This window comes from Rhinatrema bivittatum, chromosome 2, assembly GCF_901001135.1.
Source record: "Rhinatrema bivittatum chromosome 2, aRhiBiv1.1, whole genome shotgun sequence".
NCBI lineage: Eukaryota > Metazoa > Chordata > Amphibia > Gymnophiona > Rhinatrematidae > Rhinatrema > Rhinatrema bivittatum.
The window spans coordinates 24494086-24517914 of NC_042616.1; the positions used below are offsets into that span (position 1 = coordinate 24494086).

At 46.7% G+C, this 23829-nt stretch overlaps 2 protein-coding genes across 3 annotated transcripts in view; one reads left to right on the forward strand and one right to left on the reverse strand.

Annotated features, from left to right (window-relative positions):
- Positions 1–23829, forward strand: part of LOC115083673 (oocyte zinc finger protein XlCOF6-like) — an 85418-nt gene that overhangs the window by 23274 nt on the left and 38315 nt on the right. The window lies entirely within an intron of this gene.
- On the reverse strand, positions 7129–19849 carry LOC115083676 (zinc finger protein 420-like). Of its 2 annotated transcripts, none has more exons than XM_029587633.1 (4): positions 19715–19849; positions 16837–17319; positions 10588–10711; positions 7129–9336 (listed from the first exon to the last, which is right to left on the reverse strand). In XM_029587633.1, the coding sequence occupies exons 2-4, from the start codon at positions 17302–17304 to the stop codon at positions 7160–7162; spliced, it is 2769 nt and encodes a 922-aa protein (XP_029443493.1). In that variant the 5' UTR covers positions 17305–17319; positions 19715–19849; the 3' UTR covers positions 7129–7159. The 2 variants fall into 2 exon arrangements, with proteins under 2 accessions (XP_029443493.1, XP_029443491.1); XM_029587631.1 differs by having other exon boundaries at positions 7129–9339.

The window sequence follows — 23829 nt, forward strand, 5'->3', positions numbered from 1 at the left end:
CCAGGCAAGCCCTTGGCATTGGTGTCGACAGAGCTATCGACAAAGAAGCCCCGTCCAGAAAAGGCCTCATCCTCTTCTGTGACCAGGTCACCGAAGCATTCCCCACCTTCAGTGGTGCCGGGATCCATGATTCCAGCTTCACCGGTGAACCCTCCGGCTACGCCAGTGCTGCCTCCTACTCCGGAGCTGGGGTTCTAAGCCCCAGTCTTCCGTGAGGAATTGGATTGGATGATCTAAGTGGCCATTGGTAAAGCACTTCAGGGCTTCCAGCCTCCATCGATGCCGGTAATGGTCCCCAAGCAGGTCACCGATCCGATTCTCGTAGCACTCGCAATGCTACTGGGTAGACTGGATGCGTTGATCGGTGCCCTGCCATCGATGGAACCGAGAGCACCGATAGCTCCAGTGCCTTCTACACCGATTCCATTGTCATCAGAGGATGAGGAATCACAGATACCCATTCCACCGTCTGGGATTTTACCACCGGCTCGTCCATCGATATCACCGGACCCTTCGGTGCCTCCATCGATGCCATCGGTGCCATCTCCGATGCCCTAGGCCTGGTCCTTCAGGATTAGCACCGCTTCTTCCTGCTGAGGCCCCGCTAGGTGCTGGAGATCAGCCCTATGATCCTTGGACCGATGATTCGTCCCAAGATTCAGATGATCTACCATCAGAGCCCTCTCCCCCAGATGAAAGATGGCATTCTCCACCAGAAGATCTGTCTTTCATTAATTTCATCAAGGAAATGTCTGAAACCATTCTTTTTCAACTTCAGACAGAAGAGGACTCTAGGCACAAGATGCTGGAGGTACTCCAGTTCCTTGATGCTCCTAAAGAAATCATGTTTATACCTATTCATGAAATCCTGCTTGATCTCCTGAAGAGAAACTGGGAACACCCATGTTCGGTCCCACCTGTGAACCACAAGACTGATGCCACCTATCTTGTGCAGTCAGCTCCTGGGTTCCAAAAGTCACAGTTAGACCATCGCTCTGTTCTGGTTGAATCAGCGCAGAAGAAGGCTCGACGTTCAAAACCTCATTCCTCCATACCTCCAGGGAAGGAGCAAAAATTCCTGGATGCTTTTGGTTCAATGGCTCAAAGCTCATCTCCCACATTGCCTCTTACCAATTATACATGACCCAGTATAACAGAGACCTTTTTAAGAGGATACAGGATTTCTCTGATTCTTTACCAGAACAACTCCAGTCTCAACTTCATACTCTGGCTCAAAAAGGTCTGGATGCTGGAAAACATGAGGTCTGCATTGCGTATGATATCTTTGACATGGCCTCTAGAGTGTCTGCAGCGGGGATTAGTGCAAGAAGATGGGCCTGGCTCAAATCCTCAGACTTAAGACCAAAAGTCCAAGACAGGTTAGCAGATCTACCCTGTGTTGGGGATAATCTCTTCGGGGAAAAGATCCGAGAGACCGCGGCGCAGTTGAAGGACCACCATGAGACACTGCGCCAGCTTTCCTCTGTGCCGTCTGAGTTTCCTTCTGCCCCTGAGAACTTTCAGGTGGGACTCTAAACAGCCGGCCTACAAGCCAAGAAAAGTTTATCCTCCGGCTTCTAGAGGACGCCCTTCCAGACCTTACCAAAATGGTCAATCCAGGCAGACTCGGCCTCAAAAGTCTCAGCCAGCTTCTCAGCCTGGACCAGCTTCAGGGTTTTGACTCCTTCCTAGAGAGTGTAAGCCAACCTCCTCTTCCATCCATACTGGTCGGCGGTTGGCTCTGCCACTTCAACAGCGCTTGGTATACAGTCACCACAGACCAGTGGGTTCGCGTAGTAGTTACTCAGGGTTACCACCTAAATTTCTTGACTCTTCCAGCGGACTCCCCACCTCAGCTGACGTGGGGGACGTCCGACCACTCTCCCTTGCTCGAACAGGAGGTCTCATCCCTCCTCAGATCCCAAGCAATAGAATCAGTGCCCCTCTCCCAGCAGGGGAAAGGGTTTTATTCCCGGTATTTTCTGATACCAAAAAAGTCAGGTGGCGTACGCCCGATACTGGACCTCTGCGCCCTAAACAAATTTTTACAGAGAGAAAAATTCAAAATGGTAACCTTGGGCTCTCTACTTCCTCTTCTAAGAAAAGGAGATTGGCTATGCTCTCTAGATCTCCAAGACGCTACAGACACATCTCAATTACTCCATCTCATCGCAAGTACCTGAGATTTCTGGTTGGCCCTCGTCATTTCCAGTATCGTGTACTGCCATTTGGCCTAGCGTCCGCTCCACGAGTATTCACCAAGTGCCTGGTGGTGGTCGCAGCCTTCCTCAAGAATCAGGGTGTGCATGTCTACCCTTATCTCGATGATTGGTTGATAAGGGCTCCGACTCAGCAGGGCGCACTAACCTCCCTGCATCTCACTATCCACACCCTGATCTCCTTGGGGTTTCTAATCAACTATCCCAAATCCAAGATAGTTCCTTCCCAAACCCTATCCTTTAGAGGCCGACCTAAACACTATACAGGTGAAAGCCTTCCTTCCCCAGGATCGTGTTTTCACCATAGCATCTCTGGTGCATCACCTACAGACTCGAGTATCTTCAACTGCTCTTCACTTCCTCATACTGTTGGGTCACATGGCGTCCTCGGTGCATGTCACTCTGATGGCTCGCCTAGCCATGACGGTCATGCAGTGGACCTTAAAACGCCAGTGGATTCAAGCTTGTCAGCCAATGTCCAGCATTGTCCAGGTTACCAAACCGCTCCGTCTGTCACTAGCCTGGTGGATACACCACTCCAATCTTATTCAAGGCCTTCCATTTCAGGCTCCAGATCCTCAAATTACCTTAACAACAGACTCATCCAACCTCAGGTGGAGTGCACATGTAGGCAACCTGCAGACTCAGGGAACTTGGTCTCCAGAGGAAGCCAAACACCAGATAAATTTCCTGGAGCTACAGGCGATCAGATATGCCCTACAGGCGTTTCAGGATTGCCTATCAAACAAGGCCATCCTGATTCAAACCGACAATCAGGTTGCGATGTGGTACATCAACAAAGGCGAACGGGCTCCTACCTCCTGTGTCAGGAAGCTGCACAGATATGGGCATGGGCCTTTTCGCACTCGATGTACCTCAAAGCAACCTACTTGCCGGGAGTGGACAATCTTCTGGCGGACAAGCTGAGTCACACTTTCCATCTGCACGAGTGGTCTCCCAACCCCTCGATAGCAGACACAATATTCCAACGCTGGGGTTACCCTTGCATAGACCTCTTTGCGTTGATCCACACCTACAAAATAGACAACTTCTGCTCTCTCATTCACACTCACCACTTGCAACCAAGAGATACCTTCACCCTCTCCTGGGCCAGCGGTCTCCTTTATGCGTACCCTCCACTTCCTCTCACTTCAAAGACTCTCATGAAGCTCCGGCAGGACAAGGGATTAATGATCCTGATAGCTCCCCACTGGCCATGCCAGGTGTGGATTCCAGTCCTCCAGGACCTTTCAGTACATCGGCACATTCCTCTGGGGAAGGATCCCCTTCTAATAACTCAGAACAAAGGGTACCTACGTCACCCCAACCTCCAGGCTCTGTCTCTGACGGCCTAGATGTTGAAAGGTTAATACTTCAACCTTTTAACCTTTCAGAGTCGGTATCCCGAGTCCTGGTGGCTTCTCGAAAACCTTCAACGAGAAGGTCTTATCGCTCTAAATGGAAGAGGTTTACGGTCTGGTGCACTTCCATGTCCATAGATCCCTTCACTTGTTCCACTGCACAGTTCCTAGACTATCTCTGGCACCTGTCATTTAGGCCTAAAAACTTGCTCTATTAGAGTGCATATTAGCACAGTGTCTGCGTACCATAAGGGCAGAGGAGATGTCTCCATCTCAACACAACCCTTAGTATCACGTTTCATGAGAGGCTTGCTCCATTTAAAACCTCCACTGCGCCCTCCGTCTCCTGCTTGGGACCTTAATGTGGTTTTGGGTCGGCTCATGAAACCTCCATTTGAGCCTCTCCACTCCTGTGATCTCCGCTATCTTACCTGGAAGGTAGTTTTTCTTCTTGCAATCACATCTGCTCACAGAGTTAGTGAGTTGCAGGTGTTAGTTACCGACTAAAATTCTGCATGACAGAGTAGTGCTCCGCACTCACCCTAAATTTTTACCGAAGGTAGTGTCGGAATTTCATATCAACCAATCTATTATCCTACCTACCTATTTTTCCCAGGCCCCATACAAACCCAGGAGAACAGGCTCTGCATTCCTTAGACTATAAGCGTGCCCTAACTTTTTATCTAGAGCGCATGTCAGCCCACAGGAAGTCCACTCAATTGTTCGTTTCCTTTGATGCCAACAAACTTGGAAATCCTATGGGAAAGCAGACCCTCTCCTCCTGGTTGGAGGACTGCATTTCCTTTTGTTACGAGCAAGCAGGCATTCCACTACAAGACTGTGTGAAAGCATACTCTATCAGGGCCATGGCGACATCCGTTCGGTGCCGCTTACTGACATTTGTAAGGCTGCTACCTGGAGTTCTCTTCAAACCTTCGCAGCCCATTATTGCTTAGATAAGGCTAGCAGGCAAGATTCCATCTTTGGCCAGTCTGTTCTACGCAACTTGTTTTCAGTTTGAGTACCCAACATCCTTCCACCGACCTATTGAGGGTTCAGGATGCCCTCCTACCCAAAATGCCACCCTGGTTGTTGTGCCTGTTGCACATCTTTGGGTGCATTTGGTGCATTGCTCGGGCATCCTTAGCTCGGTACTCACCCATATGTGAGGACTACCATCCTGCATGTCCTGTGAGAAAGCAGAGTTGCTTACCTGTAACAGGTGTTCTCATAGGACAGCAGGATGTTAGTCCTCACGAAACCCGCCTGCCACCCCGCGGTGTTGGGTTCATTACGTTTTCTTATTTTTCGTATGTATTTTTACTATAAGACGAGACTGAAGGGGGACCCCTGCTGGTTGCAGGGTTAGTGCCATCCTGGGCATGCCCAGTAGGTGCCAGTCAAAGTTCTAGAAACTTTGACAAAAGTGTTCCATGATTGGGCTCCATCCTGATGATGTCACCCATATGTGAGGACTAACATCCTGCTGTCCTATGAGAACACCTGTTACAGGTAAGCAACTCTGCTATTTAACAAAACCTCTTGCAGTAATGGTTAAGACCCTTCACATCAATAGACATAATGCGCTCAATTTGCAGAATACTGGGCGCATGTGAGGTTACCCTGGACATGATATAAGGACCATCCTGATCTTACAGTCGACTATGCAAGGAATACAGGAGTAATTAATGTCTGTCCATGGAGAGAATATCCCAAAAATACCCCTTTGCCACATATCACACCACCCCACCTGTCCCCTCTCTTGGGAGTCACTCCTCCCCGGCATGGTCTGCCTCCCCCTCGAGACGCTTATGTTATCTCAAATCCAAAACCTGTAACATTCAAACAATAACATGCTCACAACTCAATTTACCCCGCCATTAGACCCTCGTAAGCCAGGACCGAGTAGATCGTGCAGCAATTGAGATAATAATGCTAAAGTCATCGCCATCTGGACCTCTATTGGAGAAAGATGGTAAATTGTTCGATGGTCTCGCAGTCCAATTGGATCACCCTTGATCTGACATCACCGAACGTGATTCCTCAGAGTGGCGGCTCCCGCCTTTACCAACCCTACGCCATTTTAGATGGTCATCCATCTTTACATTCCTGTTTGGTTTCTTCGGTGCTGTTATACTGGGGTGGAAACCAGCCTTATTGAGAGCCTCTACTGCTTCTGCTGGAGTTTTAATGCGGAAGGTAATCCCATTCACTGTGAATTGTAGACCAAACGGAAATGCCCACCGGTAACGGATGTTTTCTGCTCTAAGAAACACAGTTATTTTGCTCAGTTCGAATCTCTTGCGTAGTGTGATTGGAGCAAGATCCTAACATATATTCAGGGTATGCCCTTCCCAAGTCCATGCATTTTTCTTCCGTGCCGCTTCCATTATCTGGGTTTTTTTGAGAAAACTATGACAACAAAGAATAATGTCTCTAGGTTTAGAGTCTTTTCTGGGACCAATGGCTCTGTGCGCCCTTTCTATTTTAATGCCTGCCATCATAATCTCTTCCATCGTGTCCCCTTATGTTCTTGTTCTCGGCTGTCGTGTAGTAAGGTTTGGTATATTGACCCCACTACTTCCATAGTATTACTATATTCTAGGGTTTCAGGGACTCCCTGAATCCGAATATTACACTGCCTGGAGCGGTTCTCCAGGTCTTCAAGTTTTTCTTGGATCGTAGAAATTTCTCCTTCCAGCATTTCCTCATGAGCTGCCACTTTATTGAAAGCCAATCCCTGGGTGTCCACTCTCACCTCGAGTTCATCCACTCTGTGCCCCAAGCTAAATAGGTCATCCCGAATAGCAGAGATAGAGGCTAATAGATCCTGTTTATGCTTTTTCAGGTCTGCATGGAATTCAATAAACCAACCCCGTATATCATTTTTAAGCTGTGCAGAGATCGCCGCCCACTCAGTGTTTTCCACAGTCAGTGCTTCAGCACCACCACGCGATTGAGTTTCTCCCTCACTGTCTGGGGCCTGCTCGGGCCCTGCCTCATGGTCGCTTCCCAGATCCAGTGACAGCTTGCTGAACTGAAACTGCTTCAAATCTGCAGTCTTTCTTTTCATCGCCATAGTGATGCGAATCGGGACGATTTCGGCAACCAGAGCTTTGGGTATTTTTATGTGAGATCGCTTACTTTTGAAGGTTTTTCGGTGCCTGTATTTCCGTCTCAAGAGCGGAGTTTTTTCTTTACTCGGTCATCTTCCTTGCCGGCAGAAGAGCGCCCCCTCCCAGATTTCTCTATTATTTTGTAAATTCCATTGCTTCTTTCCCTCATGGATGGTAGAGTCTCACTTACAACTTCCACTCATAACAATTATCCAAGTTGAAGGATGGAGACCACTTTTGGCCATTCCCTTTCGTACTTCAGCACTGTTTCAGAATTTGCATCTGTAAGGCCCGCACCACCTTCAGCTGTTGAAATGTACAATCTCAGCACACATTGACTCTTGAAGGTTACTTGATGGATAAGGAGAGGTTTTATTGTTTTTGCATCCAAACCCTTTAATATCTTTATCAGACCATTCTACAATTTCAAATTCTATAGGAGAGTTTGTTAATTATATTTGACTCATCTGTGGCTTCTCTGGTGGCTTGCAAGTCCTTCCTTTGTTCTGAAGCTTTTACCACATAAAGTACAAGGATTTAGTTTCACTCTAGTGTGAATTCCCTGATGCCGTCTGAGAGATGTCTTTCGACTGAAACTTTTACCACATTCAGTACATGAAAAAGGGTTTTCTCCTGTGTGGATTCTCTGGTGATAAGTCAAGTTTCCTTTCTGATTAAAACTTTTACCACATTCACTACACATAAATGGTTTTTCTCCAGTGTGGATTCTCTGGTGACGTTTGAAGGTTCCTATCTCACTGAAACTTTTACCACATTCAATACATGTAAATGGTTTCACCCCTGTATGGATTATCTGGTGGATTTGGTGTTCTCCCTTTGTCCTAAAGCTTTGATCACACTCACTACATGGAAATGGCTTTTCTCCAGTGTGGATTCTCTGATGAGATTTGAGAAGTGTATTCTGACTGAAACCTTTACCACATTCACTACATTTAAATGGCTTTTCTCCTGTGTGGATTCTCTGATGACGTTTGAAGGTTCCTATCTCACTGAAACCTTTACCACATTCAATACATGTAAATGGTTTCGTCCCTGTATGGATTATCTGGTGGATTTGGTGTTCTCCCTTGGTCCTAAAGTTCTGATCACACTCACTACATGTAAATGGTTTTTCTCCAGTGTGGATTCTCTCATGAGTTTTGAGAGATGTCTTCTGAGTGAATCTTTTACCACACTCACTACATGTAAATGGTTTTGCTCCTGTATGATTTATCTGGTGGATTTGAAGTTCTCCCTTTGTCCTAAAACATTTATTACATTCACTACATATAAATGGTTTCTCTCCAGTGTGTATTCTCTTATGCAACATGAGAGATGCCTTCTGACTGAAGCTTTTACCACATTCAATGCATACAGGTCTTTCTCCTGTATGGATTATCTGGTGGGTTTGGAGTTCTCCCTTTGTCCTAAAGCTTTTATCACATTCACTACAACTAAATGGTTTTTCTCCAGTGTGGATTCTCTGGTGAGTTTTGAGAGAGGTCTTCTGACTGAAACATTTACCACATTCACTACATATAAATGGTTTCACTCCAGTGTGGATTCTTTGGTGGATTATGAGGTTACCCTTCTGCATGAAGCTTTTACCACACTCAGTACATATAAACTGACTTTTTACTTTGGGGATTTTCTTCTGTTGGGGGATATCCACTTTCCTACTGAAGCATTTTTCAGCCTGAATGCAAGACAATGGTCTCTCACCCGTATGCTTTTTTCCATCTCTTGAAGAGACATTCCCATACCATATGCTTTTATTACATTTATTACTTGCAATTGTTCTCTCTTCTGGTTGGAAGTTTAGTTGTCCTGTGACATTTTCTTTCTGATTGAAGTTTCTGTCATCATCAGTACTCATGAATAATTTTTCTTCTTTCTGTGATTTTTCATTAATTACTAGGTCTTGCATTTGAATGATGTTTTCTCCACTTTCAGAATATGAAGATGTTCTCTCTTCTGTCTCCATTTTCTGGGGATTCAACAAAGACAACTCAGAGCTGTAAGATTCCCCATCTTGAGGGCAATGAGATGGTCTATTACCTGTGTGTGTTCTTTGGTGTATTACTAAGGATTCCCTGCTAAAAAAGTTTTTCTTACATTCAATACAAATGAAAGTGTTCCCTTGAGGGTGGATTCTCTGGTGTAATTTCAGGGTTAACTTATGTTTGAAACATTTCCCACACTGAGAGCATGAAAAAGGTCTCGCTCCCATGTGGGATTTCTGGTGCAATACTAAATGACATTTCCTATCATAGGTTTTCCCACAGGAGTCACAGTGAAAGGATTTCTTCCCTTCCTCCTCTCTCTGGTGAAGGTCAGAAGTAATTTGATCATTGTTATTACTCTGGAAGGGTCTCTCTGATCTCAGGTGTCTCTGGTGCTCAGGGATGGCTGTGAGCTCCCTGTCATTTCTCTCCCATGCAGTGACTCCATCTGGTGACTCTCCTGTGTGGTCTCGCTGCTTCTTCTCCGATTCCTGCTGACTTTGGCTCGTGTCTCCCCCCTCAGTCCTCTGGGAAAGATTCTCACAGACATTTCCTGATTGTCTTGGTCTAAGTGCCAATACTGCAGGGTGTTCTTCTTGATTCTCCTCCCTTTTCTCTTCCTGTATGACCTCATTGTCTGCTGGATAGAAAAAGAAGCCATGTGTCAGTAACAATGGCATGAAAAGCTACCAATGACCTGGGATCAGACTTTTTTGAAAATCACACAATGACTGCATAGGATCTCAGATATTAGAGAATTGTATGATTTACCAGAAGCTTCAGGAGATGCCTGTGAAAACTCCTGTGTGATATCGTTATAGAGCTCCTGTGGTTTATTTAATTTATTTATATATTTATAAAATTTATACCGCACCTCCTCCAATGCATTTGCTCAGGGAGGATTACAAAGATACCTGCACATTCAATCCCAAATAAAACAGATAAAACAACATAACATGAAAAGGATAAATTAAAAACATCTTTACATGATAAAGTTTTCAAATCCTTTCTGAATTCTTTTAAATCACACTGGAGAAACTTTCTACATAAAAGATGCTGAGGAAGAAAAGGCTCCCTTACGTGTTAGCAGCAATCAGTACTCATGAGCAGAGGGAACAGAAGCATCCTTGTCCCTTCAGCCCTCACTGATATCGGTGGCTCATAACCTCCTAACTTAGAAGACATCAAACACTTTATTCCTGAATATCACCATCAGTTTCACCTAAGAGCGACTCTGAACAGGGAGCCAGTGAAGATCCTTTAACACAGGAGTTGGGATCATACCTACCCCTGCCACTAATGATGTGACATTTTTATCCGAGCAGCAAAAAAGCTGTGGCAATACAGGAACGCTGGAGATCACACAGGTCCCTCCTTTAGGATTCCTGTGGGGCTGGTTCCTCTGGGCTTATCTACTATTATATTTATTTAAAAATATTTATTATTATCCACTTATAGTGGACTTTCCATACTAAGCGGGTTAAAATAACAAATTTAAACAATAAGAAACCACATTTAATATACAATAGTATGTCTATATCTAAAGCACAGATCACTTAATCTCTCACTTACCTAACATTTCTGTCTTTTCTATTACATTGTATAAATAAATTTGTTTTCCAACCTTGCTTGTATCTGTATAAATTTATTTTCTTTTTATTGAAGAAAAGCGATCTCAAGTATCAGCAGAGAGATGACATCTCAGGGATGGGAGAAAAAGAGGATGAGAGGAGCAGGCATGGAGGGGGAGAGAGGACAGGCCTTGTTCACCTATTGGTAAATTCAGCCCTATTTGCACATCTCTGGTATGGAATTGACCCAGGAAAAAAATGACTTTTAGTAAAACATTCTGTGTATTTACTGAAAATAGAGATAATGCAATCCTTACCTACAGAGCTCAGGGTCTCATAATTCTCCTTCACATCCCTGGAAATCTCCTTCTGTCCTTCATCTAAATACCCCCACTCCTCCTGGGAGAAAGAGACAGAGATGTCCTCAAATGTCACCGGCACCTGAAACACAAACCAGAAACACTCAGTGACACGTGGAGGGGCTCAGCTGGCTTTAATCCCATAACATTTTATCATGGAAGAGGGGACACCAGGACCCCTCATCCCCAGGAACTGCCAGACTTGTTCCCCTGGACTCAGTTTCCTTTCTGGGCCTCAGGGTTTACAAGTCTAATCCCAGAGACAGAGAATATCAATGGTCTCAACCTGGATAAATCTGAATAATAAAACCCCAGATCTAACAGAGCATTATCCAGAACATCAGGAACATCTGATTCTGTCACATCAGGAGGGCTCACTGTGCTCTCATCCTCCTGATCTGCTCAGTCCCTAACCTTGGGTCATCTTTGATGCCTCTCCCTCCTTCTGCATATCCAAAACATTGCTAAAGTGAGTCAGTTCCTCCTCTATAAACACTGCTAAAATCTATCCCTTTCTCTCTGAGCCAAAACCCTCCTCCCCTCTCTTATCTCCTCCTGCTTAGACTTCTGTAACTTACTCTTTGCTGACCTCCCGCTGAATCGTTTTTCTCCTCTGCAATCTCTTCAACATTCAGCTGTATGACTTCTCTTTCTTTAACCTCGCTATGATCATGTAACCCCTCTTCTCAGGTCGCTACATTGGCTCTCTGTCCACTTCCACCTACAGTTCAAGCTTCTCTCCCTCCCCTACAAATGCACTCACTCTGCAGCTCCTCACTGCCTTTCTTCTCTTCTCTCTCCCTCGTGAACGCCGTTCCTCTAATCTGTGCCTTTCTCCTGCATCACCTCCTTCCGATTCCCTGCTTTCTGCCTCGCTCTGCCGAGTGCCTGGAAGAGACTTCCTGAGTCCTTGGGTCTTGTTCCCTCTCTGGCCATAAGTGAATCCAGTGTAAAAACTTGTATTGATGCTGCTTTTAAATCCTAAGTACTTCTCTATAAGACACTTCTTCCAGATTCTTGTTTGTCGTGCATGTTTGCCTTGATTAGACTGTAAACTCCCTGGAGCAGGGACCATCTCCTATGTGTGTCTGTGCAGCACTGTGTATGACTGGTAGTGCTTTAAACATGATCAATAGTAGCAGTAGTGCTAATCCTGTCATACGATTAGATATTTCAATATCTGTGGGTGCATCGCATCGAGATGATTTTTCAAATTAGGAGACAAACAAAATCAAACAAATAAATAGCAGGGCAGGAAAAGTTTGGGGTCCTGGGGAGGAACCTGGCTCCCATTTCCAGTTATTTCCATGGTTCACATGCAGGATGATTAAGGGATGAATTATATTCAATGTAAAATTCTGATTTTCTGTAGTTTCCACCTCTGTGACTCCCTGCGTAACTTCATAACCTGCACAAATTTGGTGACATAGAGAGAGGCTCTCTGGGGGTGGGAGGGACATTTTGGGGGCCTGCTCTAAACCTGTGTGGGTGACTTTAAATCTCAAAGTGGGTGAGTTTTAGTGGCCCATTTTGAGCTAAAGTTGGCATCTATGAATTATGCAAGTGTAAGGTGCACTACCCCCTAATTGTTTTCTCTGCTGTCCAGGATGTATCAGGAGAACACAGGGACTCAGACTGTAGCACTACTACTACTTAGCACTTCTATAGCGCTCCTCAACAGGCGCAGTGCTGTACAGAAAGAGAAGAGAGAGTCCCCGCTCAGGAGAGCTTACAATCTAATCAAAATAAACAGTCAGAGCAAAAGGGACTTGGGGAATTTCATTGATAAAGAAAATAGTTAAAAATTAATAAAGCTGTCAGAGTTAATCACAGGTTAAGATTTAAAAGCAGCCTCGGGGGCAAACCTGTGGTGAAGGAGGTCGAGTGATTCGAAACCGGCCGAGGACCTTTTTCCTGCCGCTTGAGGTCCACCGAGATCGGACTGAGACTATCCGGTGAGGAGGAGGGGCGTGACGTCACTTCCGCCCCCACCGTGTTTTCTGCCCATAAAAGCCGGCGCATAGCGGACAGAGACGGGGCAAACCTGTGGTGAAGGAGGTCGAGTGATTCGAAACCGGCCGAGGACCTTTTTCCTGCCGCTTGAGGTCCACCGAGATCGGACTGAGACTATCCGGTGAGGAGGAGGGGCGTGACGTCACTTCCGCCCCCACCGTGTTTTCTGCCCATAAAAGCCGGCGCATAGCGGACAGAGACGGGGCAAACCTGTGGTGAAGGAGGTCGAGTGATTCGAAACCGGCCGAGGACCTTTTTCCTGCCGCTTGAGGTCCACCGAGATCGGACTGAGACTATCCGGTGAGGAGGAGGGGCGTGACGTCACTTCCGCCCCCACCGTGTTTTCTGCCCATAAAAGCCGGCGCATAGCGGCGCGCAGCCGACGCCGGCGCGCTGCCTAAGCCGCGCGCGCCAAAGGGGCGCGCGGCTTGGAAGTGAAATCGGCCCATGCTGGGTTTCTTTTTTGTTTTCCTGGATAAATGTAAGAGCCTCCTTGGAAGCAGCTGCCCTCATTGAGAGCCCATTGGATTAACTTGAAAGTTGGTCGGTAAGCAGATCCTTATTTCTTTGTCTGAGACTGTTCCTCTTTAAAATTTATGCCGCATACGAAGAGGAAGGGGAAGGTGAGGGAGGGAACCTCGACTCCATCCTTACCTTCCCCGATACAAACAAAGATTAAGGAATTCTTCGCCGCGGTAGGGGATTCCCCTGGACAGTCGGTTGGGACTTTGGTTTTGGAGCAAAGCCTTAATCCCCTCGACGAAATATCTTTGAGTCCTGGGGCTCCTGAGACTCCCCCCCCACCAGTCCATAAATCGGCTGATTCTACATTTCCCATTCGACCTGAGATGTCATCAATGGGAGAAGTGTTCGAGGCAGAAATAGTTGATGTGGAAAATGGACTGAGTCAGGGCGAGAAAGTTTTGATCGCCTTGAAGGAGAAGAACATCGGGACATTAAGTGGGAATGGCAAATTAAAGCCAATTTCCACAGAGGGAGAAGGCCTATCAGAAAAGGGTTGGGTGGGTGATATTTCCTTAGGATCTAAGTTCAAAATACCTGAGATTAAACTGTCTGAGAAACCAGAAGTAGTAACTTTAGATGCTATATGGGGTGTTGTATCGACAATAGAAAAGACAATGATTTCCTTGACTCAAGCCTTTCAAGGCTTTCAAAAACAAAATGCCATTGTTAATCCGGTAGTATTGTCTAATTCTAATAAACTACAAAATCTGGATTCTCAAATAGCCCAGATAAGTGAAGTTCAGTCCAACTTGATTCAGGGGGAATCTAGAATAGATAAAAAGATAGAAAGTCTAGAGAATAGACTTAGATACAACAATTTAAGATTAATAAATTTCCCCAAGTGTAAATTTGTTTCCCCTAAGGAACAATTAAATAATTATTTTAGAGAATTGCTAACTCTCTCTACAACTAATATGCCTAATATAACTAAAGCATATTTTGTGCCAGATAATATCAAGAAATTGGTGGGGGAAGATACTCTAAAAAACAATACATCAATAGCATCCCCATTAGAAGATCTTACGGGATTCCTAGAGACTTCCCAGGAAAAACAGATTGAAAGGAGGGGTATATTATTAGTCACTTTTACTTCTTCTGTTGAGAGAGATAATATATTAAAAATTTTTCTTAGAAATAGGAATAAATTATACCTGGGTGAAAAGATCTGGATGTACCCTGATGTAGTAAGGACAACGCAACTGCGTCGAAAAATTTTTTTGAATATGTGCCCAAGAGTTCGTGCCTTGGGCGCGCAGATATTGATTAAATTTCCTTGTAAATGTGTTATGTCAATAGATAAAGAACGTTACATATTCTTTGAACCAGATCAGTTAGAAAAATTTTTGGTTTCAAGAGAATTGCAACCCAATTCTGAGGCAAAATCAGTAGGTAAATAAGTAAACCCTATCACTTTCTAAATATTGTAACAGAAATGTGGATTTATCGAAGTTATGTATGCTCTGTTTTCTTACAATGGTCTCTCAATATTTCATGGTAATAATAAGGGTATAGCATAAATGAATAATGTTAGAGATAATAAATGTTTATAATAACATATATGGTTATATATTATACAATATGTATGCTATTCCTTATGATAAGGTATGTAAATCCTTATTTATGTTTAATTTGGAAAAATTAATAAAGAATAAACATTAAAAAAAAAAAAAGAAAAAAAAAAAGATTTAAAAGCAGCCTCAAAAAGTTGGGAAATGTAGATGGCATTTAAACAAGGCGAGAGAGGGAGCCTGAGGCAGCAGCTCAGGAAGTCTCTTCCAAGCACACGGTGCAGGCAGGAGGAAAGCAGAGAGTCAGGAATTGGGGGTAGAGGAGAAGGACACGGATAGGAGGGACCTGCATGATGAGGGGAGTGCAGGAGGAGGGGTACAGGGAGAGATAAGAGAGGAGAGGGAGTGAGGAGCTGCAGAGTGAAGGCTCTTGTAGGTAAGTAAGAGGAGCTTGAACTGGGAATGGATAAGGAGACAATGTAGTGAGGTGAGAAGAGGGGTTATCTGGGTGCAGGGACCGTGGTGAGAGAAGTCACGCAGCTGAATTTTGGATGGATTGGAGGGGAGAGAGAGAGGGCTCACGGGGAGAGCGGTGAGGAGCAGGCAGCATTGGTGTAAGCGGGAGGAGATGAGAGAGCGGATAAGGGTTCAGAAAGGAAGGGATGAATGTTGGTGATGTTATAGAGGAAGAAATGACTCATTTTAGCAGTGCTATGGATGTGTGCAGAGAAGGAGAGAGAGGAGAGGAAGATGACCGCATGGTTAGGGGTTAAGGGGACTGGGAGGATGGCAGTGCTGTCCAGAGTAAGACAGGAAGAAGGGAGGAAGAAGGGACGTGGGTTTGGTAGGAAAGATGAGGAGCTCTGTCTGGGCCACATTGAGTTTAAGGTGGTGGAGGGACATCCAGGCAGCAATGTAAAGCTAAGTTATTTGGGAGATGGGCAGACGAGAGAGTCTTATCGGTCCTTTTCTGCCATCATATTTCTGTGAGATCAGAGCACCAAGGGAATTAGTATAGAGAGAGAAGAGAAGCAGGCATAGGACAGAGCCCCGAGGTAACCAAGTGATAGTGGGATGGCAGCCGAGGAGGATCCACCAGAAGACATTAAACGTGCAATGAGAGAGGTAAGAAGAGAACCAAGACAGGAGGGAGACCTGAAATCCCAGTGAGGACAGAGCATCAAGGAGGAGATTGTGATCAACAGAGTCAGAGCAGGAGACAGATCAAGGAGGATAAGGACTGAGGGAAGGCCTTTGGGTTTAGCCATGAACAGGTCCTTGGAGACACTGGCAGGAGCTGTTTCTGGGGAATGTAAAGGACAAAAACCAGACTGGAGTGGACTTGGAATGGCTTGAGATGAAAGAATCAAGGTAGAGGCGGTGAACAGCAAGTTCAAGTAGTTTGGAAGTGAAAGGGAGGTGGGAGGAGGAAGCTGGGACGATATTTGGCAGGACAGGTAAGGAGCAGTGAGGGTTTCTGAGGAGTGGGGAGATCACAGCGCGTTTCAAAGCAGCAGGAACAGTAACAGTGGAAAGTGATAGATTGAGGATGGGACAGATACAGCTCAGGAGCTGGCGGCAATGGGGTTAGAGGAGCAAGTACTGCAGGGGTGGCTAACTCTGGTCCCCAAGAGCCACAAACAGGCCAGGTTTTCAGGATATCCACCATGAATATGCATGAGATAGATCTGCATACAATGGATGCACTGCATACAAATCCATCCCATGCATATTCCTGGTGGATATCCTGAAAACCAGGCCCGTTTGTGGCTCTCGAGGACTGGAATTGGCCACCCCTGAAGTAGTGAGTTTGGAGGAGGAGAGAAGATGGGCAGCCCCCGTCACTGTGACTTCAGTAAAGGAATAGAGGGTGGCGGGGGAAGGGAGGGGGTAGAGGTGACCTGGCTGAGAACTTAAGACTAAGAATGATCAGCAACAAGAAAAGAAATTTGGTTAATTGGAGGAAGAGATTCCTTGAATATTTACAAAGCCTCCCCTAAACAATTATTAATCATCTCCCCAGGTGAAATATTATCCCTCGGGAAAGCTGATAATTCTAAAATATTTTTCCTTTGGCAACATTTTCTAACTTCTTAATTTTCCTTCTGAGTGAAACACGATCTTGAACGGATGTTGAAGAGTTTGAGAGTAAACATCCCACCTTGTTCTCCAGAGCCTGCAGCCGCTTAGCATGAGCTGAGATTTTCTTCTCCTGGGTCACTGAGCGCAGCTCCAGCGAGGAGATTTCCCCTTGAATCCTTTCCAACTTGCTGCTCATTGTCGCTTCCAGCCGCACCAGAACCATCCACAGAGAACCCAAAGTCCTGGGCTGCAGTGGATCCAGAGCCAGCCCTGCCCCCTCCTCTGACCCCGGGGGCTCTGCCAGAGGCTGCACCGAGGAGGGATCTGGCTCTGGAGAAGGCAGAACTCCCAGTGCCGTCTTCATATCCTTCCTGTCCTGCTCCAGGCGAGGCGTCTGAGCTACAGACTGGGACCGCTGGACCCTCGCAGGTCTGGATCCCATCACTGAAGTCCCAGAACCAACAAAACCATCCATCGGTCCGACAGGAACATCCATGGGAGACGGGCGAGATTTAGACTTTCCCTTTCTATTCGATGTAGTCGGCATCAGAGAGAGGTCGGCCTGAGCACGAGAGAAAGAGAGAATCTGGAGAGTTAACTCCCTCCTGTACCGGGCACTCTGGGAAGTAACACAAAACCCTGCAGAAAACACTCAGCACCTTTGTATCAAACCCATCACATTTAAACAGCGCTAACTCCCAAAACTCACACAGCTACAATCTAATCTTGAAACGGTAACACTGGAAATAAGGCAACATGCCCTAGAGCAGCTATACAATGAGCTTTTTGTCAAATGTGATTTAGAAATGTTTTTAAATAAATAAAAATGTCTATTGGAAAACAAAACAAGCTGGACTGGTACAGATCCTTGCATGAAGACTACACATTAGGTGAATCCCTCACCTGAGCCACACATGGAACAAACAGCCAGACCCTCACCCAATAAGGACTATCAAATCTAAAGAAAGTAATACAAATTACAAAATAACAACACTAAAGTAAAATTACAGTTTGAAGAGAGCACAAAGGACAAATCTCAGGTTTCTGTATGAAAGTAAAACTGTGAGCTTTGAGCGGAGCCTCTCGTGGGCTAACTCCTCCCCTCTTCTCTCTTTACCGGGGTGGTGCTTAGCCCCTCACTCAGCTCCTATTCAAGCCACCTGGTCTTCTGGGGATTTTTCTTGGCAAAGCTTTGACCCAGGGGTGGTTCTATAATGAGGCAGGATGAGGGGGCAAAAAAAATGGTCGTCCCCCCCCCCCCCCCCCCCCCCCCCCCCCGAAAAAAGCCCTCATCTGACTCACTGCCTCCCGTTACCAGAGCGGCCTGAGCATCCCATTGTGCCGCCGGCTATTGAAGGAAGCGATAGAAGTGGCGGGAAGGTCCAGTACTGACTGCGGAGCTGACACGTAGCTCTCTGGGGCAAGGAACTCCCGGGGTAAGTTACAGTTACCTCTCTGAACTGGAGCTGTGGGGCTCAGCTTTCTCTGCTGCCTGTCAGCTCTGCCCAAAACAGGAGCCGATCACACCCCAGACTAGGGCCAAGAGTTTAACACCTCCCCCTCCCCCCCAGGACTGTTCATCTTCCATGGCTGAGATGACCGCAGGATGCAGGTTGTTACCAGAGCATCAGCAAAGCCGAATCTAACTATATCCGTCCTCAAGCTTCTGCCTGCGCCTTCCCTCCCTCCCTCTGGCTGGGGTTTCCAATGCTTTATTTATTTTTTTTTTTTAACTCTATTCAAGTTTTAGTCGGGCAGTGCTATGCAGCTCAAACGAACGAATGGGGGATTGGCGTACGGAGAGAGGCAGGTCCCCCATAGCGGCACCCCTCGCCCTCTGCATCTCACAGGTTAAGCAGGGTCGAGCCGGGCTGGAGGGAGACTCCACCCTGAATCTCACACTTACCCTGTCACAACAGACACCATCTTCCACAAACTCTCTCACCCAAACTCCAAGCCTCGCGAGATCCCCCTCGGCCGCCGCTGCAGCTCCTGCCACCACCACCACCACCACCGCCTCTGGCCCTTCGCGGTGCTGGAAGTGGGGGAGGAGCGGAGTGTTTTCGTCACTCTCCCAGACACAACAGGAGAGAGCAGAGCAAAGACTTAGGCGGAGAAGAGACAAAAATCTCACCAGTTTTAATGGGCTCAACGGCTTGTATAATATATATATATGCTGATGTAAGTGATATTTTTGCTTCAGAAGATTTTCCATATGCAATCTGCCTTTTTAGTTTGGGGAAGTTAATACATTTTAAAATGGAAACAAATGTATAAGTTTTAATTATGTAGGGAGGGGAGGGAAGGGGGAATGAAAGGCTGTAACATTTGTCTAGGGTATCTAATACCCTTGTATCAGCCCTAAGAGAGAGTGTGTCACACACACAGACTCCCACCATTCACCAACCTCTCACCCCCAGGGGGGCAAATCCTGGAGAAGGGTGGGAGGCAAGCGACAGGGAATGGAGAAGTCCTATTTCTAGATCCAGGAGCTGCCCTAGTAAACATTTCTCCAGCGACCCCCTACTGTGGACGCCAAAGACTGAGAACAAAAAAAAAATAACAGGCCCAAAAATTGAAGGATTAGAGCAGGGGACTGCAAACAAGGGAAGCCAGGGTTCAAATCCTATTGCCATTCCTTGTGACCTTGGGCAAGTCACTTCACCCCCCATTGTCTTTCACCTGCTCCGGGCCATGGGGGGGGGGGGGGTGGGGAGGCGCCATTTCATCCTTCACCACATTTCAATGCGCAAGTTTTTGAAAGCCAAACTATTGGGAATCCTAATGGCAGCAATCAGAGCAGCTCATGAGGATGTTTGCATTCAGGGATTTAAAGACCTGACTCCGCTTTGCTTTCCCTCCCCTGCCTGGAGCTCCTCCCCCTCAGCGCTGCTGCTTCTGCTAGAAAATGTCACAGGGACACCGGGAAGAGAACAGGCTGGAAAGGCACCGCTTACCCTCCGGGCTGAGCTTCAGTGCAATCGCTTATTCCTGGTTAAGAAACGTAAATTGCTTTGTTTTGAGCACGAGGCAGGGGAGAGATCTTCGTCTTCTGCAGGCTGCAGCCCCCGTCCCCTTCTATTGATCGCGTGCTCCTGCTACCTCTGATTGGCTGCTACCGATGACTCATCACTCTGAGACTGCCGGCTGGGCTGCAGCTTCATGTGCGTCATCACTCTGCGACTGCTGGTAGAACTGTCAGATCTGCTGCGAAGGAAAAAGACGCCAAGAACAAAGAGGCTTGCTAGCAGCCCAAGTCGCCGGCCTCACACCCAGTACAACCGGCAGAAATGTGGGTTTTTTTCCTGCAGAACGGGAAAAGAAAGAGGCCAGCTGGGTGTGAAATAGCCCGATCTGGCAACAATGTGTGCACTACTGTAGGGCCATAATGTTTGCAAGTGAGCACAGTGGGGATCCCCTCCTCTCAGTCTTTAGAAGTTATACCGATGCCAAAGAAAACATACATAAAGAAATTAGAAATCGTCGCATTCAAAGAAATGTAATATGTATTGGAACAAGCTACTCCTGGAGAAATCTTGAAAAGCAAAGAAGAAAAATATAATCTTCATAGGGATAGTCTTGTTAGTCTGGGTGGGGTGACACCTTCGAGACTAACCAATTTATTGACACATGCACTTTGGAGGACAGTGTGCATTTCATCAGATGAGTACAGGAGATTGGTAAAATATACAAAACAAAGAGTTAAGACATGGTGTGGAGAGAGTGTTAATAGCATTAACTGAGATAAGTGTGAAAATCAGAATGATCTGTTCCCTGTACTTACTCAGAGAAGTCCAGACTCCAGGGTTCTGTACCCCTGCCAGCAGATGGAGACAGAGAAAGTTTCACTGACACTGTACATAACCCAGTGTGCTACCTGCAGTCCCTCAGTATTTTTCTGTCTATAGCAGAAACTGCAAAACCCGCAGTCTAAGTAAAATAAATAAAAGAAAGCAGAAGATTTGGAGGAATTTCAAAGGGAGTTGTAAGGTCCTGGTGGGGCTATCCCTGGTCGGAGCAGGGGTTTGGTGACCCTTCTTTGGTTGATTTGCTCCAGTTACCGTATGGCTGACAACTGGTGATCCAGATCCTTCAGCTCTCATGAAGCAGCACTGTGACCCGCTGGCGATCTTGTCTGCTCCATCAAAGACATAGGGAAATATTTCTTTCGCTTCCCTTGTTTTGCTGGTAAATTTTATATATGAAAAAATAAATAAGAGAAGTAATTTAATTCTCTGCCATGCTTTGCTGCTTAGTTTGGGGAGGACAGGTGACCGAGGGTTTGTGGTGAAATGGGCAGGTCTCCTGGCATCTGCAGTTCGGCAGTGCCAAGTCTAGAGGTGCTGTTTCAGGCACCAAGCGCGTGTTCATAGTCATGTCACGTGCTTCTCTTTGCCGGGCCTGCAGGGGGTCACGTTCGCAGCTCAATCATTCAAACATTTTATTTTATTTTATTTATTTAAGGTTTTTTTATACCGGCATTCATGATAGCGTTCACATCATGTCGGTTTACATGAAAACAGGGGTGTGATGAATACAACCAAGAACATAAATAAACGTGATGAAGAGATACAGTTACAATTAACAAGGGCTGTTAATAATAAACATGTGCTGGGTGTGCTGCTAGTGGGGAGGGTGCATCGGCAGGGCCCTCCGTGTTTTTGCTGCATGTTCGGCAAGCTGCGCTAGAACTTCTCCCAAGGCTTCTCTCTCCAGCACGGGAGACAGTGGCCATTTTGGATGCTGCTGCATGGCCAACCATGGTTTAGGGGAACCCGGGCCTTCTCCACTGCGTCGCTTCCCAGCTGCTTCAGGTCCTGGGATGGATCAGGATGACCTCAAAGGGAAGATTTCCCTTTGGATGCAGGGTGCGCAGCTGTTGGATCCCCTCAGGATTAGGATTCTGATGACTGAATCTCAGGTTTTTTCCTCTGAGTTTGTTCTCCTGATGCACAAGGCATTTCTGGTCAGGAATGCGTCGAGGAGGCATGGAGACTCTTGGCCTCGACCCCTGGACAGGGTCTAAAGCATGAACAAAGTCTAATCCTAAGATAAAGCACGCTGAGGGAGCTTGGTGTGTTTTGGGACTGGCTTTGGGTTCTGGGGACTTACAGGATGATACGGATGATTTGGAGGAGACTTCCAGTTATGTCGTAGGAGGGAAGACAGCAATCCGCTGGAGCTACCACGTTTATCCTATCTATCTCCATCCTGCTGCGCAGTAAGCTTTATTTTTGGAAATGTTGTTGAGCAAAGATGTTAGCAAACAATCCTTGCTGTCACTGTGGGCAGATCGGATTGTAGCAGTAAAAAAATCAACAAAGAAGTTCATAGCTGTCAGGCCAGAGATTCTGCCTCTGAGGAGGAAATGGTAGGCTTACCATCTGAGGCAAGCGACAAGGTGGCTTCCATCCGTGCGTGGATGGAAGAATTCGCTGAAAAGATCTCCAACAAGTTAGACGACCGCCTCGCTGTAGTGGTGGACAAAATGGCCCAGCTAGTGGAAGCAGTACAAGACACCTCCACTAAACTCGAGGAACAGGACGTGAAAGTGATGGACCTCGAAATGGCACTCACCGCCAAAATAGACCGGCTAGAGCGACGCTATACCTCCGTTCTGGAAAAGATGGACAATCTTGAAAATCGCTCAAGTCGCTGCAATATCCGAGTGCTCGGAGTCCCTGAAAAGGCGGAGGGCCACGACGCGGTGGGGTTCTTTGAAAAGTGGTTTCCCCCAGTTCTCAAGCTAGAGGGGGAGCGGCCTCGCTTTAAAATTGACCGTGCGCATCGGAATCTGGCGCTGGACCTGGCGGCGGGAGGCTGGCCCCGGGCGGACATCATCAAATTGCAAAACTTCTGTGAAGAGAGGATAATCCTGAATGTGGCTAGAGAGCTTCGGGATGTTAAATTTCAAGAATCGCGCATAATGATCTTTCAGGATTTCTCCGCAGACCTGCAGTGACGACGGCAGGCTTTTAGCGAGGTTAAAAAGCAGCTGTGATGTTTGAACTACAAGTACTCCATGCTGTACCCCGCTCGCCTCCGGGTTATCAGGAATGGGCGGCCAGTAATCCTGGATACAGTGGAAGTGGCAGAGAACTGGATTCGAGAGGCCGAGCGCTCAGGCTCGACGGAGTGATTGAAGGGGCCCTGTGAATGCTTTGCTGCTCGTGCAGCTCTAGGCCTTTGGTGGGAGGCCCGTACGGGCGTCTAGAGAAGTGTTTTCCCTTCCTCCGAATGCTATTTTTCCCACCACGGAGATCAGCCTGATAATGGATCCTTTTTTCATATTCCTCGGTTGCTGTGTCACCCCAGGGCGTTACGTTTTTTTCTTTTATTTGTTTCTTTGCTGTATTTCGTATCTCCTTACCCTGGGAACATTTCTGTGGTATGAATGGAGTGTTGGTCAGGTCAGCAGGGGCGTCTCTGGGCTTATTTATATGGAGGGGCCTACTTGTGCCGCTGACGGTGGTGGATTATTGTTTTCCCTACATAGTGTTTGCTGATTAGCGCGATGGATCCGGCTCAGATCTTTCAGTCCCTGCTCGGATTTCCCTTTTGATTTTTGCCTGTATTTGGGGCGTTTTGGTTGCAGCGCAGTCCCTGCGATGTGTGATGTTTTCTGCACCGGCTTTAATCTATAGCAGGGGACCTCTCCTTGTAAGATGGTGGTCTTGCCTCCTTGCCTCTGTATTGGCCCCTGCTGACTGGTTCCGTGCTCGCTCTGTTTCTAATACACCCATTTTTATTTGTCAGCTAAAAATAGAGGCTTTTTAACTGCTCTCAGGGTCTCTGCTAGTGATGTTGCCCAGGTGTATTTCCCGGTTTGGCAGGATGGCTCAGCAATGGTTGGGATGCTCGTATACCTTCTGGTTATTGCTTCTACCGGATCTTGCAGGCTGAGACTTAGGGGTGGGGTGGTTTTAGGGCAGTGGAAGTTGAAGAGGTGGGTGGATTTTCCTCCCACCAAGAGGCCATAAAGTCTATTGTAGGTGATTTGGGGGTTGTCCTGGGTAGGGTCTTGGGTTCAATGCAGGTGGGTTGGGAATACAGGGTTGGTGCAGGGTGGTTC

Excerpts from the sequence above, each read along its gene's own strand:
- LOC115083676 (XM_029587631.1), bottom strand. The coding sequence starts at position 17,304 with ATGCCGACTACATCGAATAGAAAGGGAAAGTCTAAATCTCGCCCGTCT. Across the intron at positions 10,712-16,836 it reads TGCAGGCTCTGGAGAACAAG|GTGCCGGTGACATTTGAGGA; the intron begins GTGGGATGTTTA and ends TTTGTGTTTCAG. Across the intron at positions 9,340-10,587 it reads TGAGACCCTGAGCTCTGTAG|CAGACAATGAGGTCATACAG; the intron begins GTAAGGATTGCA and ends TTTTCTATCCAG.